Below are 15,260 nucleotides of genomic sequence, written 5' to 3' on the forward strand. Positions count from 1 at the left end.
TATATAGGAACACGACAGCTATATTACAAAGCGGAGAGGAATTTATTGATTTATTAAATAACCCTAAAAACCCAAACCACTTAATTGTGTGGGCTTGCCCTCCCAGAGAATTATATTAAATTCACTAAACAGCAAAATAATTCCCACCTTTGTTTTTCCAACACTAGAGTGACCTACACTCTTAAACCACCAAGTTATTAACCTAGAGTACTTTGCCATCAAGCATGCAGCAGTTATTAAAAAAAAAAACCCAACCAAAACAGATAGATAGTCAGAGCCTCCACCCTTACTCTTCTGTTAGTCATGAATTTAATTTGCTCACATTTCTCTTCCTCCAGAATGTTTGCCTCATAGGCCATAGTACAAAGTAATTACTTTCCACAATGTTTCTCTAGCTATCATTACCCTTTCCATTTCAAAACAAAACAAAACATTCCACATGTGAAATACCACTGAAAAAATACCAATGATTTTATTACAAACCCTAAGAGAGGTCCTTCCCTCTCCATTTTTCTCTTCCTCTAATCAAGGCTTTTTACATGCTAGATATTGCTCCGTGTACTTATATACATTGTGTAACATGACAACTATTGCTAAATATTTAGAGCAGATTCCTGATTACCTTTTAGCTTTTCTTTAGTTTTAAACAGTTTATGTAAATTTTATAGTCTTACGAGCCAATTCTGCAATCTTTGCTCACCATTGTAGTACAAAGGAATTACAGGTGAGAGTAAAGTTTCTGAATTCGGCCACACATTTGCTAAAAGTAAGTTATTGTATACCCAAAAATGCAAATGAGATATACTGCCTGAACTCCTATAAAAGGACATTAAATACAGAATAGATTTTTGTACCATAGTTATTAATTGTATCTTTACACTGTAAAGTAAAAACCAGGATAAACTTGTATTTAACAGTTTTCACATTTCTCCCCAGGAGATAATTACCCTTGTGGATTCAGCACTTTTGAAACTGCGGAAGTAAGGTAAAAGTGAAGCTTTGAGTCCCATTTTGTGGGTATGTGTTAGCATACACTGTGCATGAAATTAGCGCTTTACTATCTGGCAAATTCAAAGCACCTTTTAGTTAAAGTAAGCATTTTATTTGTATTATCCCAGCTCTGTTTTGTTTAAAAAGAAGCAGTGGGATGCAGGGAACAAAATAGCAGACTACACTCGAGCAGCACGTATGGCCCAGTTAATAAGGCATTTGCAGCGAAACCAGCTATCAGCTGGTATCTGCCCCTGGGAAGTGACCCATACTTCAGGAACAGCACGTTCTACTTTCTGCCTGAAGGACCATACTAGGGAAATATTCTAGAGTTCCTATCCTTACTAACTCTCATTTAGATCTATGAGAGTTACTAACTTTGGGAGCTTTGCTGGAAGTTGAACCAGCCCCCCGACCCCTCCACGATCAGGAGGCTACAAAGGTGTCCATCAGCTGCCTTTGTCCTTGACCAAGAATGGCTCAGCCAAACGAGAGTATGAGCCTGGACCTGTCATAAACTTCCTGTCAGGGTGGTTAAGCACTGGAATAAACTGTCTAGGGAGGTCATGGAATTTCCATCATTGGAGATTTTTAAGAGCAGGTTAGACAAACACCTGTCAGGGATGGTCTAGATCAGTGCTACTCAAAGTGGTGGGGTCCGCGAGCCGTTGGCTGCTGGTCTGCACGCACATTGGGGAAAAAAATTGCCGGTCCCCCACATCAGATAGCTTGAGTAGCACTGGTCTAGAGAATACTTAGTACTGCTATGAGTGCAGGGGGCTGGACTAGATGACCTCTCGAGGTCCCTTCCAGTCCTATGATTCTATAACAAAAGCTGTTCTATATATACGGTACAAGACTTGAAGTCTTCTGATTCAGGTAGAAATGCCTGATTCCTTCAGAAGTATTTTAAAAAGATTTTTCTCCCCAGAAGGAGATACCGCCTGTATTATACAGACATCATCTACTTGAACATATTCCATTGTATTCTTTACAACAAACCACTTTGACTACTGACTATTGAGAGTCTGACAGCAGTGTTATTTTGGGAACTTGCCTTACGTTGTGGATTTTTAAACTACATTTAATGTCTAACACACTTTCCTAAAAGATGAATAAAAATCATACTAAGGACTACAGTCTTGGAGTTAAGTGAGCTTTATGTATTTAGTGAGCTTTTGGTCCATGGATTATTCATTCGGAGCATAACAGCTTCTTCTCAGGATTAGCTCTACCTCAGTAGTTCATGAACAGACATATGATTCCTTGTAATGAACTGTTCAAAGATAGGAGTTTATTATGCATGTGTTCCACATGTCTGTGTGAATGAAACTTTTTACAAGTTTACTGCACTTTGACTGCTTTCTTCCCCTTGCAGTTGCAACATGTATATAGGTCCACTATCAGATTAGCTTAGGTGTTCTAGTCTATCTTTCACTTGCAATAGTCTCCTTTTCAACATGTACTCTTAGGTACTGCCAGTTTGTTCATAAAATCTTATGCTGCTCTGGGCAATATGGTGTGCCATAGCTGCTCCTATGTCAAATGGGATCATTCCCCTATAATCTGAATAAATGCAGGAGCAGTGCAACAGGCTTCGCACACTTTGGTTCAATATTTCTAGCTGGTCATTTTCCAGTTTTTGGGACACTACTAGTCTTTTGCTGTTAAATATCCTAATATTAACAGATGTGACATCAAAGGTATTTAGAGCCCAATATCATTTCCTTCTTGTTATAAATCTAAATACATAGAGCTAGGAAGTGAGGCTCTAATTTATCTTCTCTTGCCAAAGCTCAGGGCACACAGTCTTTCAGCTGGGGCATCAACTTCTTTCATAGCACATGAAGTGTTTACAGAGCTCAGCTGGCTGAAAAATGTGGGTGCAACACTATCTACAGGAGGAGGGATGGAAAGCAGCAAACCATGCTGCCTCTAAGCAGCAGGATCCAGAGAGACAGAAGGTGTGTCAACACAAGACCAAGTGAGAAGAGATAATAACATACACTGTACTGGCAGAGAAAGGGAGCAGCATACAGAATATTTACCACACTAGTAACCTTTGCCCATGCTAGAAATGGTTGTAGAGGTTGTTAAAACTCTTGCCCTCTAGAGCAGGGGACTATTTATGCAGCATCCCCTTCCAAAAATAGCCATGAGCAAGGATACGAAGCAACTTCTTTTAAAGTACCCACGGTCAGTTTTTGATTGATTTTCTCTGACTGATTCAAGGATAATACACTTGGCAAGAGGAGAAAGCCATCATACGACTTCATAGGAATCTAGTCACCATTTGAATCTAGTAAATGCTGCACAGCAGAAAATGACAGGATTGAATCGTTGACGTTTTAGAATTTATTTTTCTACAGTTTAGGTTTGGCTTTGATAGCTGCTTCCCACTGCTTTTTCTCTAGTGTGTATAGTCTCATAGCTGCCTGCGCATCCTGAATCTGGAAAACAATGAAACAAGCAGCAGGTTAAAGAAAGAAAGCAGAAGTTGCTGTAGGATCATTGTTGATGGTAGTCACATCCTCTCACCCATTTTACTCCCCAAATAGAAGTAAACCTTTTTAATTTCCCTTGCTGTTTCTCTCGATACTGAAATCATGTAAGAGAACACTTAATGTAGGTGATGGGCAATTTCCATAGGGTTAGTGTTCATGAAAATAGGTGATTAACGCTATTGGTATGAAGCAGGTAAGGACGGTACAAGCTTTCCTCAGACTGGTATTGGACATTGATATGCTGAGTAAAGATTACCAAATCTCTTGGGTACAGAGATGACAATGAGGTTATACTTCTACTAGGGTTCCAGAGCCTAAAGCCCAAGGCACCGTTGATCCACCCATAAATACATTTCCCCCACGGGTTTACATACTGAACAGTGCTCCGATGTCTGCACTTGCACATTCAGCAGTTTCTCACAAAGCAGTTTCAGAGATGGACGTCCACTCTAGAGGCAAAAACAAGAGAATCACGTTTGTTCTGCCAACAACTAAATTGAATATCATCTCCTCCGCTGCATGAAGGACACAATTACTCAAGCTAAATCCTGCAGTAATTTAAAAAAAAAAAAAGTTAGGATGGAAGGTTTTAGTTTAAGAATACCCATTAAACCACAGTGTGTCTAAGTTTCTACAAATGAATTGGTGAGACAGATGCCGTTTATCAGATCACTGAAGGATCTATTCAAACCTCCAGTTTTGTAAATCCCTTCAGCATTGTAAGAATGACATACACAGTGATATCACTTACAGCAGCTCATCTGACTATAGCCTCATCAACCATGGCTTTTTAAAGCTTTTAGCGATAGGGAGAAAGGAAAAAATTAGGAGTCTTGTTTTGAAATTTAAAATATGACCTGTCACTTCAAAGGTGAACCTTTGGATCTTGCTTGACAGATATTTCCAGGCAGAAACGCGACTTTTATATTACTTATGAAGCTGCTCCTATTAACAATATCACAAAATAGAAGAACCCACCATTTTCTATATATAGATCAATATTATCCTATTTGACTGCCCAGAAAGATGATAGAAAGACCCACTTCCCTGTTTTGGGTTTCAGGAAATGGGAAAGCCACTGAATTTGCTATGCATGGTAATCTTGATTGGCAGTAAGTTCCTTAGTACTTTAGATATTCCAAACACCGTATAATAGGCTTAGCAGAATTCAATTAAAAAAAAAAATTTTAACAATAAAAATCAATGTTTATTTTAAGCTTTTTAAAAATTTGTATAAATTTAAATTTTCACAGTTGCAGGAAATTATGGCGGATCAGACAATTATTTAATAACCATAGATGTTGAGATTCAAAAAAGTTAAAGCTTTATAACCATTAAAACACAAATTGTCAACATCACATGTCAAAATATACAAAGTAAATATCCTTAAATCAAACTCTGAAGTTCTTAAACAGCATTTTTCTTCCTTTGCTTATCTGTACATTTCAATTATTGATGGAAATATTTCTTCAGTTTGTCTGTAAAGTGAAATCGAAGTTTACCGCTATTTACTGAAGCCTATGTCAAAGGCTTCTAAGCCTTCAAAGCCTATGTCAAAATACATTGAACTAGCTAATCTTCATAAATGGCAGTGCGTCAGATACCCTCATTTTACATAAAGACTATTCAAGCAGAGAGGGGGAAAGGGCTTGCCTAAGCTCGTACAAAGAGTCAGTGGCAGAACAAAGACTGGAGATTGAATGTGCAGTGGGGAATCATTCCTCTAGATTAGTAGTTCTCAAACTTTTGTACTGGTGACCTCTTTCACATAGCAAGCCCCTGAGTGTGAAACCTCCCTTATAAATTAAAAATTTTAATATATTTAACACCATTATAAATACTGGAGGCAAAGCAGGGTTTGGGGTGGAGGCTGACAGCTTGCGACCCCCCATGTAATAACCTCGCGATCCCCTTAGGGGTCTCCTGCTCTAGATCTTGTTGCCTTGCACTAGCACTAAATGTTAGTGAATCCAGATACTATTTTCTGCAAGTTTCTTACTTTGACTTCCTTTCTGAAAGGTTTGTATCTTTGTGTGTCCCGAAGTTTCTTTTTAGGATGATCAAGAAACAGGATCTGAAAGAAAAATATTTCCACTGTAAAGAATGCAGTAGCAGGACACTTTATACAGCTGAGTGCACCACTCCCATCGATTCAAAGGACAGTTCACAACATGAACAAGTAAGATTGCCGGTGTTTGGACATCCTCAGTGTCCAGGAATGAGAGCCCCAACCAGTTTGCATAACGTGACTCAGATGGGAGCCATCTTGGGGAGGTGCTGCCTGTGGAGCTTGTATGCCCCAGCACAGAATAATCCAATCTGATGCAAGTGGCCATGTGTCTCTGTATCAATGAGGCCACGGGCCTCACTGTAGAACTTCACAGACTGGGCTTTGGCCTTCCCTGAATATGCAAATAACTCGATCAACTTGCTGATTCCTAGACTAGAAGGCAATGTTAAAACTACATAAAATGTGCCATGAGAGCTTTAATGTCCCTGAAGAGCAGATAAAAACAGACAATCCTAAGGTTTCATCTGAAAGACTCAGTCATTGTATAGCTGAATAATGCTGTACTTTAACCTACTCTGGAATGACAAAGACCGAATGGACCCAGCTACAATCTGAACCTATGGTTCCAGAGAGCGGAGGTGTTTTAACCTAATGCTTCAGCTAACATTCTGGGGTGACAAGTCAGTCACTGAAGACAATGGCTTCAAAGCAGTAAATATCTAACTACGTACCTTTAAGTCATTGTGGACAGCATGCCCAACTAAAATCCTTCCTCTCAAGATGTCAGCCACCTCCTTCTGAACATTTTTAAACTCTGCTCCTAAAAGTTCAACACATTTTCAGTAAGAGACAAAACAAAGCACAAGTTGTGAGACAGCATTAGGAAGTGAAGTATTTTATGTGGTAGTCACTTCCTTGGGACCCAAGGTACTGGAGAATGCAGAATTCTTGTACACAGTAACCCCCAGCTTGCTCATAACTACACACTTGAAGATGGCAGAACACACATGAACAGAAGTAGCAATCAATTGAGAAACAGACTTCTACTTATTGGCCTAAGACCACCCTTGCATTTTTGTAGGCAACGGTTACAGAAGTTACACTCTACTGGGGCAATAATGATCACTCTGCAAGAAAGTGTCTCCACAGAATGTATTTTGATTCATGATCTATTGTAGAGTTACCTTTCATTTAGATATTTTAGGGTGTGCTGAGATTGCGATTGTTTTATTTTTATTAATAGAACTAAACAGGCCCCAAAATAGCTTAGCACTAACTCAGTCAGGGACGTTTCTGTGGTGCTCAACTGGATCTCTCTCTCTCAAGGAATGTGCTAGGAAAGATCTCTTACCTTTCTTTATGTCCTTGGGCCGTATGCCGCTAACAGCTGTCCTGTAATCGGTCACTTTTTCTGTAGGCTTGACATATTTGTCATAAATACACTTTCCAAACTGGTTCACAATGGATACACGAGCCAGGATGCTGTCTTCACCCTGGGGCCCCACTCCCACCATCTCACAGTCCATGGCTACAGCTTTTGTCAGCCTAGAAGAGGATACCAGAGTTAGAAAGCCTTTGCTGTGATCATATACTTTTATAACTTCTAGATGTACAAGTTAGCCACCAGTTAAAACAAATGGGGCACTTAACATCTCAGAGTAGTTTCAGTCTGTTTGCAGACTCAGGAAGACATCAGTTTACACTCTATTATGTCTGGAAGCCACAATGGTAAGAAAGAGAAAATGTTTGACACCTCTATATACTGTATATACATTTTACGTTAGAAATGAAACCTACCCCGCAAAAGCCTTTTCTTTAACCAGCACCTGTTCCATAGACAGCTGTGATTTGCCTTCTTCAATTCCCATATTTCTTCTAGCAACTTTTGCTGCTTCAGGTCCTATTGCTGCTTCAATATCCTCTGGATCTACATCATCAAACCAGATGTCAGCCCTGCCAGGCAAAGACAAAATTACACTGTAACACTGTTAAAAAATGTACTGTCTAAAAGGCCGTTTTATCTTTGAAAGTTTGGCTAAGGCTGATGTTTATAAAAGCAAGGACTCAACTAATTAGTCTAAATCAGTGCCAACTAGTGCAACAGTCAGATGCTGTAGACCACGTAGTTTTACTCAAATATCAGAGGACTTGGGTTAGTCTGTCCCATATGGCTAGCCTGGAGAGTGTGGAATTATTTTTACTGTAATCTTATACTGTGTTCTTCAGGATACACGTTATAAGCTTAGAAGTATCTCTGTCTGAACTTCTGTCCAGCCACACACCCAATCTATTCCCCTGTCCATTCTGCCCCTTCAGGTACCAGTGATTCCTTAGTTCCCAGGTCTAAATCTGCTAGCCACCAGGTGCTCTTCCACCCGTCTTTTGCTCTCCTTCAGCATTTCAGTGGAGCTCTTTCAAGACTGCAGATTTTCTTTTTTCATTCGTGTCCAGGGCCAAGATTTGTGGATTTCTTTTCCTTAAACCTTTTAATTTATAATAGCTTGGGATGTTTGTATGAAAAGGCACCTCCAAAACAGGGTTATGGTACAGAAATCTGTCCGTTCTGGTGGGAAGGGAAGAGAAACATCATATACTGTAATAGATGAGATGCAGGTTTCATTTTCAACCCATGTCTCTTATTCCCTGGGTGGCTAAAGTAGGAAGTGCTATTAAGGCAAAGCGCAAAATATCTTGCATTGCCAAATAGCTGCCTCCTCTGGCCATTAAGCAATGGTCCTAACACCCTTCCAGGCAGTGGCCCCCAAACTTTTTACCTCATTGCCCCCCGCCCATGTCTGTGCCCCTGTCCCAAAGCTGGGGCTCTGGCTTCAGGAGCGATGGGAATGCAGACAGGGGCAACAGGGCTGAGGCCACAGTTGAGCGCAGGGCAGGAGCAGAGCTGGGTGGCGTTCCTTCCCTGTCTCCCATGGGGGCTGGCCCGGGCTGCAGTTGTGGACCCCAATATGGTGTGTGTGCCCCACAGTTTGAGAAGCTCTGCTCTAAGGGGAACCATGTAGAGTCCATGAAGATAGCAGCAGTAACTTACAGCCTGTACAGTAGGGAAGAGGTGAAATTTTAAGGGGAGGTGGTATAAGGAACAAAGGAGTCCTCCTTTGAGAAAAAGCACAGCGTTGCATCACTGTCTAATGTTAATCAACTGCAATTAGAATAGTTACAGCCACCTACATATGTAAACATTAGGCCTGAAATACTCACTCTGCTAGCGGCTGCTCCGTGTGCTCTTCAGCTTTCCTCCTCTTATGTTTTATGTCACCTTGTTCCTTCTCAATATTACCATTTTTTCTTTTCTTGTGTTTCTTTCTGTTTCCCTTGCCATCACTCAAATTCTTGTTAGGTGCAGTTCTCTCCGATTTCGGGGTAGCCAAAGGAACACAAACTTTGGCAGGATCACTGTCCATCTTGTTCACAGATTTGAATTTTCCCATATTCCCACCTCCATTTAGGGCTGGAATTCCTTTGACGTTTCCCTTTTTGGTTGTGTGCTTCTTGGAATATGTTTGGGATACAGGAAGGGACTTATCCAAACTGGCGGCCTTTTGTTTCAGCAGCTAATGTGACCCAAAGAAACCCCACACAATTTACTGTAGCATTAAACTTTGAAGTTTCCCAACCCAACCCAACCCACCAACACCACATTTACTTTCTCGCTTGTGAATTTAGTACTCAATTTCCGTGCATTTCCAACCCTGGAGTTGGAAGTTCTACATATACCTACAATACAGGTACACATGTAGGTAACAGCAATGCAAGATTACCCCATACCGAGCCCCACCATTTCAAGGGGTGAAAGAATAGTTCATTCTCCATAGTCCATTAAGTCATTGATCTCTCTGCTGAGATTAGTGAGAAATGGGTCAATAAATGCCAACAATTTTAGCGATGAGGACACCTATCTATTAAGAACTGGACAAGTTTTTCTTGTACAAAGAAAACTGCAGTTTTCAGTCAATTTCACAGTGAATCTTTAAGTCTCCTTACACACTCCTTTTCCTCAATTGTACCTACAATAGTTTAATACCGATAACCATACTATTATAATTCTCAAATCAGGCCAGAAGGAAAAAGGTTGTGAAATTTACTAGTTTCCTATGGACCAAGGGATACTTATTTCCACTTCTGGATAATTCCCTAATTTGACTACTGAACCCGCAAAGCATTTCTTGTTTCAGGAGTTCACAGCAAACTTTATTTGCATAAAACATGCTGTGACCTCTTAGCCAAAACACCCCCTGGACATGTCATGTCTTTATATACAGTACCTAAGTCTGCACTTCAAAAGAAAGAGGATACACTGAACTAACACCTGTGGGGATCTCAAACACTTAATCCCCCTTGCGGATTTTCACTAGAACTTAACTGTTTATGGGTTACCCCACTGGGGCCTGGTACTAAACTCTTGGATGTCACTGACCTCTTGCAGAGTCTTCCAGTTAGAGGAGAACTCCTGAGGAACTTTTGGGGGCAGCACCCCCAGAACTTTGGTGTCCTTTTGTTTTTTCTTGCCCACCCGCTTGACTTTGTTTTTCCACAATATTTTTTTCTTGTTGTTCTTCCTGTGCTGTTGTTTTAGATTCTCAGGGTTAGCGGTGGGGATGCTTGTTGAAGCTTTTGACTCTTTGGTCTTTATTTTAGCCATTCTGTCATCAGAAAACAATCACACTTCGAAAGCAACATCCATTTCTGTCAACAAGATGCATAAATCCTATGTTATAGGAATATATATCTGTTAATTTGTTTGCCACACCGGCTAATGCTTACAAAATGTATTGGTGAGCTAAGCCTGGATGCAGACACTCTCTGGTTATCCACAGAAGAGACACAGCATGGGCTTCGCACTCAGCCTGCAGGGAAGCGTTTACAGAACTACACAGCAAGTGACAGTTTGCTTTGCATCCCCCTAGACAGCAAAACCTGGATAACCACCCTCTGGATTTCCAGTATGGTTGATGTGGGATCACTTCCCTGTGGTTTCCATACAGATAAGCCTTCTATTAAACTTCTCCCTCTCCCCCACCCCATAGCCAGGGCTTGCCAGCCCCTGAGGACCAGGCCAACCCCATCCACAGACCCCTGTCACCCCCCACCCCGCGGAGCGCCCATCTCCCGCCCGCGCAGAGCCGCCTGCCAGCGCAGGGGTGGGCGCCATCCCCCCCACCCTCACCGTCCGCTCGCCCTGCAGCGCCGGGCGCCCGGCACACGTGCGCAGGCAGCGCCTCGACTCCCAGCGCCGCCCGGAAACCGTTGCGAACGGCCGCCGGCGGGAAACACGCACCGCGTCGCCTCGGGCCCACCCCCGGGACGGGGACACGGGGCTGCAGAGCGCGCTGGGGAATGGTACTGGCGGTGTTCGCGTTGGGGGGACTACCGTTGGGGTGCGCCGGGGTTTGGGGACTGTTAATGGGGGTGCACTGGGGGATGCGGGATCACCGTTGGGGTGCGCCGGGGTTTGGGGACCGTTAATGGGGGTGCACTGGGGGATGCGGGGATCGCCGTTGGGGAGCGCCGGGGTTTGGGGACTGTTAATGGGGGTGCACTGGGGGATGCGGGGATCGCCGTTGTTGTGCGCCGGGGTTTGGGGACTGTTAATGGGGGTGCACTGGGGGATGCGGGGATCGCCGTTGGGGAGCGCCGGGGTTTGGGGACTGTTAATGGGGGTGCACTGGGGGATGTGGGGATCACCGTTGGGGTGCGCTGGGGTTTGGGGACTGTTAATGGGGGTGCACTGGGGGAATGCGGGGATCACCGTTGGGGAGCGCCGGGGTTTGGGGACTGTTAATGGGGGTGCACTGGGGGATGTGGGGATCACCGTTGGGGTGTGCCGGGGTTTGGGGACCGTTAATGGGGGTGCACTGGGGGATGCGGGATCACCGTTGGGGTGCGCCGGGGTTTGGGGACTGTTAATGGGGGTGCACTGGGGGATGCGGGGATCGCCGTTGTTGTGCGCCGGGGTTTGGGGAGTGTTAATGGGGGTGCACTGGGGGAATGCGGGGATCACCGTTGGGGAGCGCCGGGGTTTGGGGACTGTTAATGGGGGTGCACTGGGGGATGCGGGGATCGCCGTTGGTGTGCGCTGGGGTTTGGGGACTGTTAATGGGGGTGCACTGGGGGATATGGGGATCACCGTTGGGGTGCGCCGGGGTTTGGGGACTGTTAATGGGGGTGCACTGGGGGATGTGGGGATCACTGTTGGGGACTGTTAATGTGGGTTCACTGGGGGATATGAGGGCTGCTATGAGGAGCGCACCATGATTTGGGGACTGCAGTGGGGGTGTACTGGAGCATATGGGGCACTACCATTAGGGTGCACTGGGGTATGGGGACTGCCGTGGCGCTGAAAATGTGTTTGAGGGGGTCATCTGGTGTGTGTGTGGGGGGGTGCACTTGAGAGGGAGCACAGCAGGGTGAATATGGGGTGCACAGAAGAGGGAAGACTAGCTGGGGGTTCAACCCAAGAGGGGTGTGGCATTAGGGACACAGCACTAGCGCCCCTGTAGTATAATTGGCAGATAGCACAGACCCATTTTGTAGTGTTACTGCTCTAGAGAGTGTTTTGGGTCAGACGCACTTGGGAGTCCTGATGTTTATGTGGCAATGCAACATGTTACCATTTTGGAAAAACATTATCACGTAGCATCGAAATACCATTGGCCTGCAAAACCCTATGTTAGTGTAATGATGTTTCACAAATACCTCCCACCCCAACATGACTTGGTGACTTGTAAGCAGGGTCTTGCAAGCACCCGTGAAAACTATTGTTAAGCGTACAAGTAGTCAGAATCACCCTGTGAAAATTGATATTTCCTCAGAAGTGTGTGTGTGCGTTCGGGCAACCCAACAAAGACTATAGGGCACACTTCCAGGATGGGGAACTCTGTCCTGGGAAACAGTGACTCTGAAAAAGATTTAGGGGTTGTGGATAATCACTGAACATGAGCTCTAAGTGCAACATTATGGCCAAAGATGCTAATGCGATCCTTGGATCCATAAAATGGAATCTTGAGTAGGAATAGAGAGATTATTTTACCTCTGTATTTGGCACTGGTGCAACCATTGCTGATATTACCATATCCAGTTCCAGTGTCCACAGTTCAAGAAAGATATTGATAAATTGGAGGGGTTTCAAAGAAGAGCCATGAGAATGATTAAAGGATTAGAAAACCTGCCTTATAGTGATAGACTCCAGGAGCTCAATCTAGTTTAACAAAGAGAATGGTAAGGGTGACTTGATCACAGTGTATGAGTACCTACATGGGGAACAGATATTTAATAATGGGCTCTTCAATCTAGCAGACAAAGATAGAACACAATCTAATACCTGAAAGTTGAAACTAGACAAATTCAGACAGGCAATAAGGAATTTTTAACATAATAAGAATAATTAACCATTGGAACAATTTACCAAGGGTCATGGTGGATTCTCCATCACTGACAATTTTTAAATCAAGATTGAATGTTTTTCTAAAAGATCTGCTCTAGGTATTATTTTGCGGGAAGTCCTATGGCCTGTGTTATACAGGAGTTCAGACTAGATCACAATGGTCTCTTGTGGCCTTGGAATGTATGAATCTATATTATTTCACTCAGAGGTTCCCAAACTGTGGTCCATGGAACACTTGCTGGTGCTTGGCACAGAGCTGGCTGCTCACACAGTGCTGAATCTCCTGTCTGTTTCTAATTCCGACATTGTATTAAAGATCACTGAAAATGCAATAAACAAATTCCTAATGTTATTTTTCTATGTAGGCAATTGCTATAGTTGCTTCAAGGCTGTTGTGTGAGCATGGATGGGAGGGGAGGTGGTCTGATTGATTGTGAACACTGGAGGAACATAATCTTTTGAATTTAGTTTCTGGAAGTGTACATGAACATAAACCTCAAGGAGGGGAAAAGCCAGTGTGAGGCCCCAGGTTTTTTTTTTTAATAATGTCTATTTCATATTTAGGATAATGAGGATGCCTGTAGCAAGCTGTATTCTCTGTGCCTTTGTGACTCTCCAAAGTGAGATACCAGCCAAAATCACCACATCTTGTGAAAACTAGTGCCAGTATTCACTGCTATTGCCCTATACTTGAACCCATGGACTAGGGCTGTAATTTTATAGCTTCATGCAGCAGAACGTCACCCCCCGCCATCCCATCCCTGGCAGGCCATACTCGCCATGGATGGGGCTGGAGAGCAGTGCTGTGCAGAGGCACTCCAAAACTGAAGTGTCAATAAGCATAACTTATTAAAAGCATTTATGGGAATGTGGGAAGGGAGTTTTGACATATTTCTTTCCTTTTCCATTGTGACCATAAATCCAGTGGTGCATATGTCTATTTTTTATTAGCAGCTTCTGGCAGTGTAGCCTTGAAGGATGCCCCCTCCACACCCACAGAATGCCTGGCACTGATGAGGAGGAGGACTGAGGAGGACATGTTTTTGCGAAATCCTGCAAGCCAGTGCTGCATCGGACCATGAACAAAGGGCTTGGAGAGTCAGTGTGACCGACAGCCTGGAGAAAGACAGCGAGGACAGGAAAAAGGCCCTGGAGTCCCAGTGGGTCAAGGAGCAGGAAATGCACCGGACATAATGGGTCTTTTTAGGCACCAAACCCAAATGCTGCAGATCCTGGTTGACCGACAGGTCCAAAAATCCTGGATTTCCCACTATTTGCAGTCCTTGGAGAGCTCCATGGTCACTGCTTCTTACACCCCCAATATTCCATGTGGCATCATGGGATGCAGTCGGACCCCCTAGCCCACCACGCTGGGGGACAGCAAGGAAAACCACAGCTTCACATATACTGACCTGTGAGAACCACGACTGGTGTACGTGTAATCGCAACGGACTACATTTATTTACTGAAATGGATATACATTTTTACCTCCTTTTTAATTTTAATTTTCACCCCGTTAAGTTTTGTTAACATTTTGTACAGTATCGTACAGGTTTTTTTTGTTTTTTATACATAGATTTTCTGGACTTTTGTTTCACTCAAAGTTCTAGTTTTGGAGAATCAAATGATCTTTATTAGTTCACAGCAAATACTGCAGAATGCATAACAGTACTTAAAGCACATAGTACTTGTAAATGTACACCAAGCACCACTGAATTCATAGCTTCAGGAAAACACCCAGCCATATTTATAAATGGGCAGCAAGCGTACACAGTTCTTAGCAGCACCCAAAGCTCCGGGCTCAACAGAATAGATGCCAGTCGGCAAAGACCCACCAATGTGTAATGTAGATTACACAAGACAGATTCAAGTCCCTAAAAGCAGCCTAGAACACTACTGTAACTGCCTTAAAGTGCTCTTTCAAAGCCCCTCCCACCGCATAGCGCTGTGCTGGGCTCTTGGAATAGCCCTGATGGCTGGCTGTTCAAAGTCAGCGGAGAGCTGCTCTACCTCCGCTCTCCACCTTGGCGGCAGCTTCCCCCCCTTTGCCTCACAGATACCATGCAGAACACAACAGGCTGTTGGGGTATTTTTCTCACTGAGATCCGTTCTAGTGGGTAAACACCGCAAGCGTTCCTTCAGTTTACCAAAAGCACATTCAATTGTCCTTCTGCACCTGCCCAGCTGGTAGCTGAATCTTTCCTTGGTGCTGTTGAGGGGGAGGTGTATGGCTTCACGAGCAAGGGTGTGGGCTGGATCCCTCAGGATCCCTATTAGCATTTCAATGTTGCCAATGGTAATCTGCCCATCAGGAAAGAACATCCCTGGTTGCAGCTTTTTTAAAAGTCCGGTGTTT

General features: G+C 43.7%; 2 protein-coding genes across 4 annotated transcripts in view; one reads left to right on the forward strand and one right to left on the reverse strand.

The window, feature by feature from the left end:
• The window catches only part of STKLD1 (serine/threonine kinase like domain containing 1), a 32,223-nt gene extending 25,666 nt beyond the window's left edge, over positions 1-6,557 (forward strand). For 2 of the 3 annotated variants that reach the window (XM_074973920.1, XM_074973922.1), the window contains 2 exons: positions 937-985; positions 5,539-6,557. In XM_074973920.1, coding sequence (XP_074830021.1) covers positions 937-984 — 48 coding nt within the window. In that variant the 3' untranslated portion in view covers position 985; positions 5,539-6,557. Of the gene's footprint in view, positions 1-936; positions 986-1,921; positions 2,082-5,538 lie in introns of those variants that run through there. The other variant, XM_074973921.1, reaches the window with a different exon arrangement.
• Positions 92-10,804, reverse strand: REXO4 (REX4 homolog, 3'-5' exonuclease). The gene is made up of 9 exons (XM_074973923.1): positions 10,688-10,804; positions 9,938-10,206; positions 8,722-9,074; positions 7,303-7,458; positions 6,857-7,050; positions 6,237-6,325; positions 5,494-5,568; positions 3,869-3,943; positions 92-3,440 (listed from the first exon to the last, which is right to left on the reverse strand). Exons 2-9 carry the CDS (start codon positions 10,160-10,162, stop codon positions 3,354-3,356), a joined length of 1,254 nt encoding a protein of 417 aa, XP_074830024.1. The 5' UTR covers positions 10,163-10,206; positions 10,688-10,804; the 3' UTR covers positions 92-3,353.
• Between the last annotated feature and the right edge of the window lie 4,456 nt (positions 10,805-15,260).

This window comes from Natator depressus, chromosome 16 (assembly GCF_965152275.1).
Source record: "Natator depressus isolate rNatDep1 chromosome 16, rNatDep2.hap1, whole genome shotgun sequence".
Classification (NCBI taxonomy): Eukaryota; Metazoa; Chordata; order Testudines; family Cheloniidae; genus Natator; species Natator depressus.

Bases quoted from the DNA above. Each gene is read 5' to 3' on its own strand.
- REXO4 (XM_074973923.1), bottom strand. From the start codon at position 10,162: ATGGCTAAAATAAAGACCAAAGAGTCAAAAGCTTCAACAAGCATCCCC. The intron at 9,075-9,937 runs GTCAGTGACATC...GGGTCACATTAG, and splicing joins ACTGGAAGACTCTGCAAGAG to CTGCTGAAACAAAAGGCCGC. The intron at 7,459-8,721 runs GTGAGTATTTCA...TTTGCCTGGCAG, and splicing joins ACGGAGCAGCCGCTAGCAGA to GGCTGACATCTGGTTTGATG.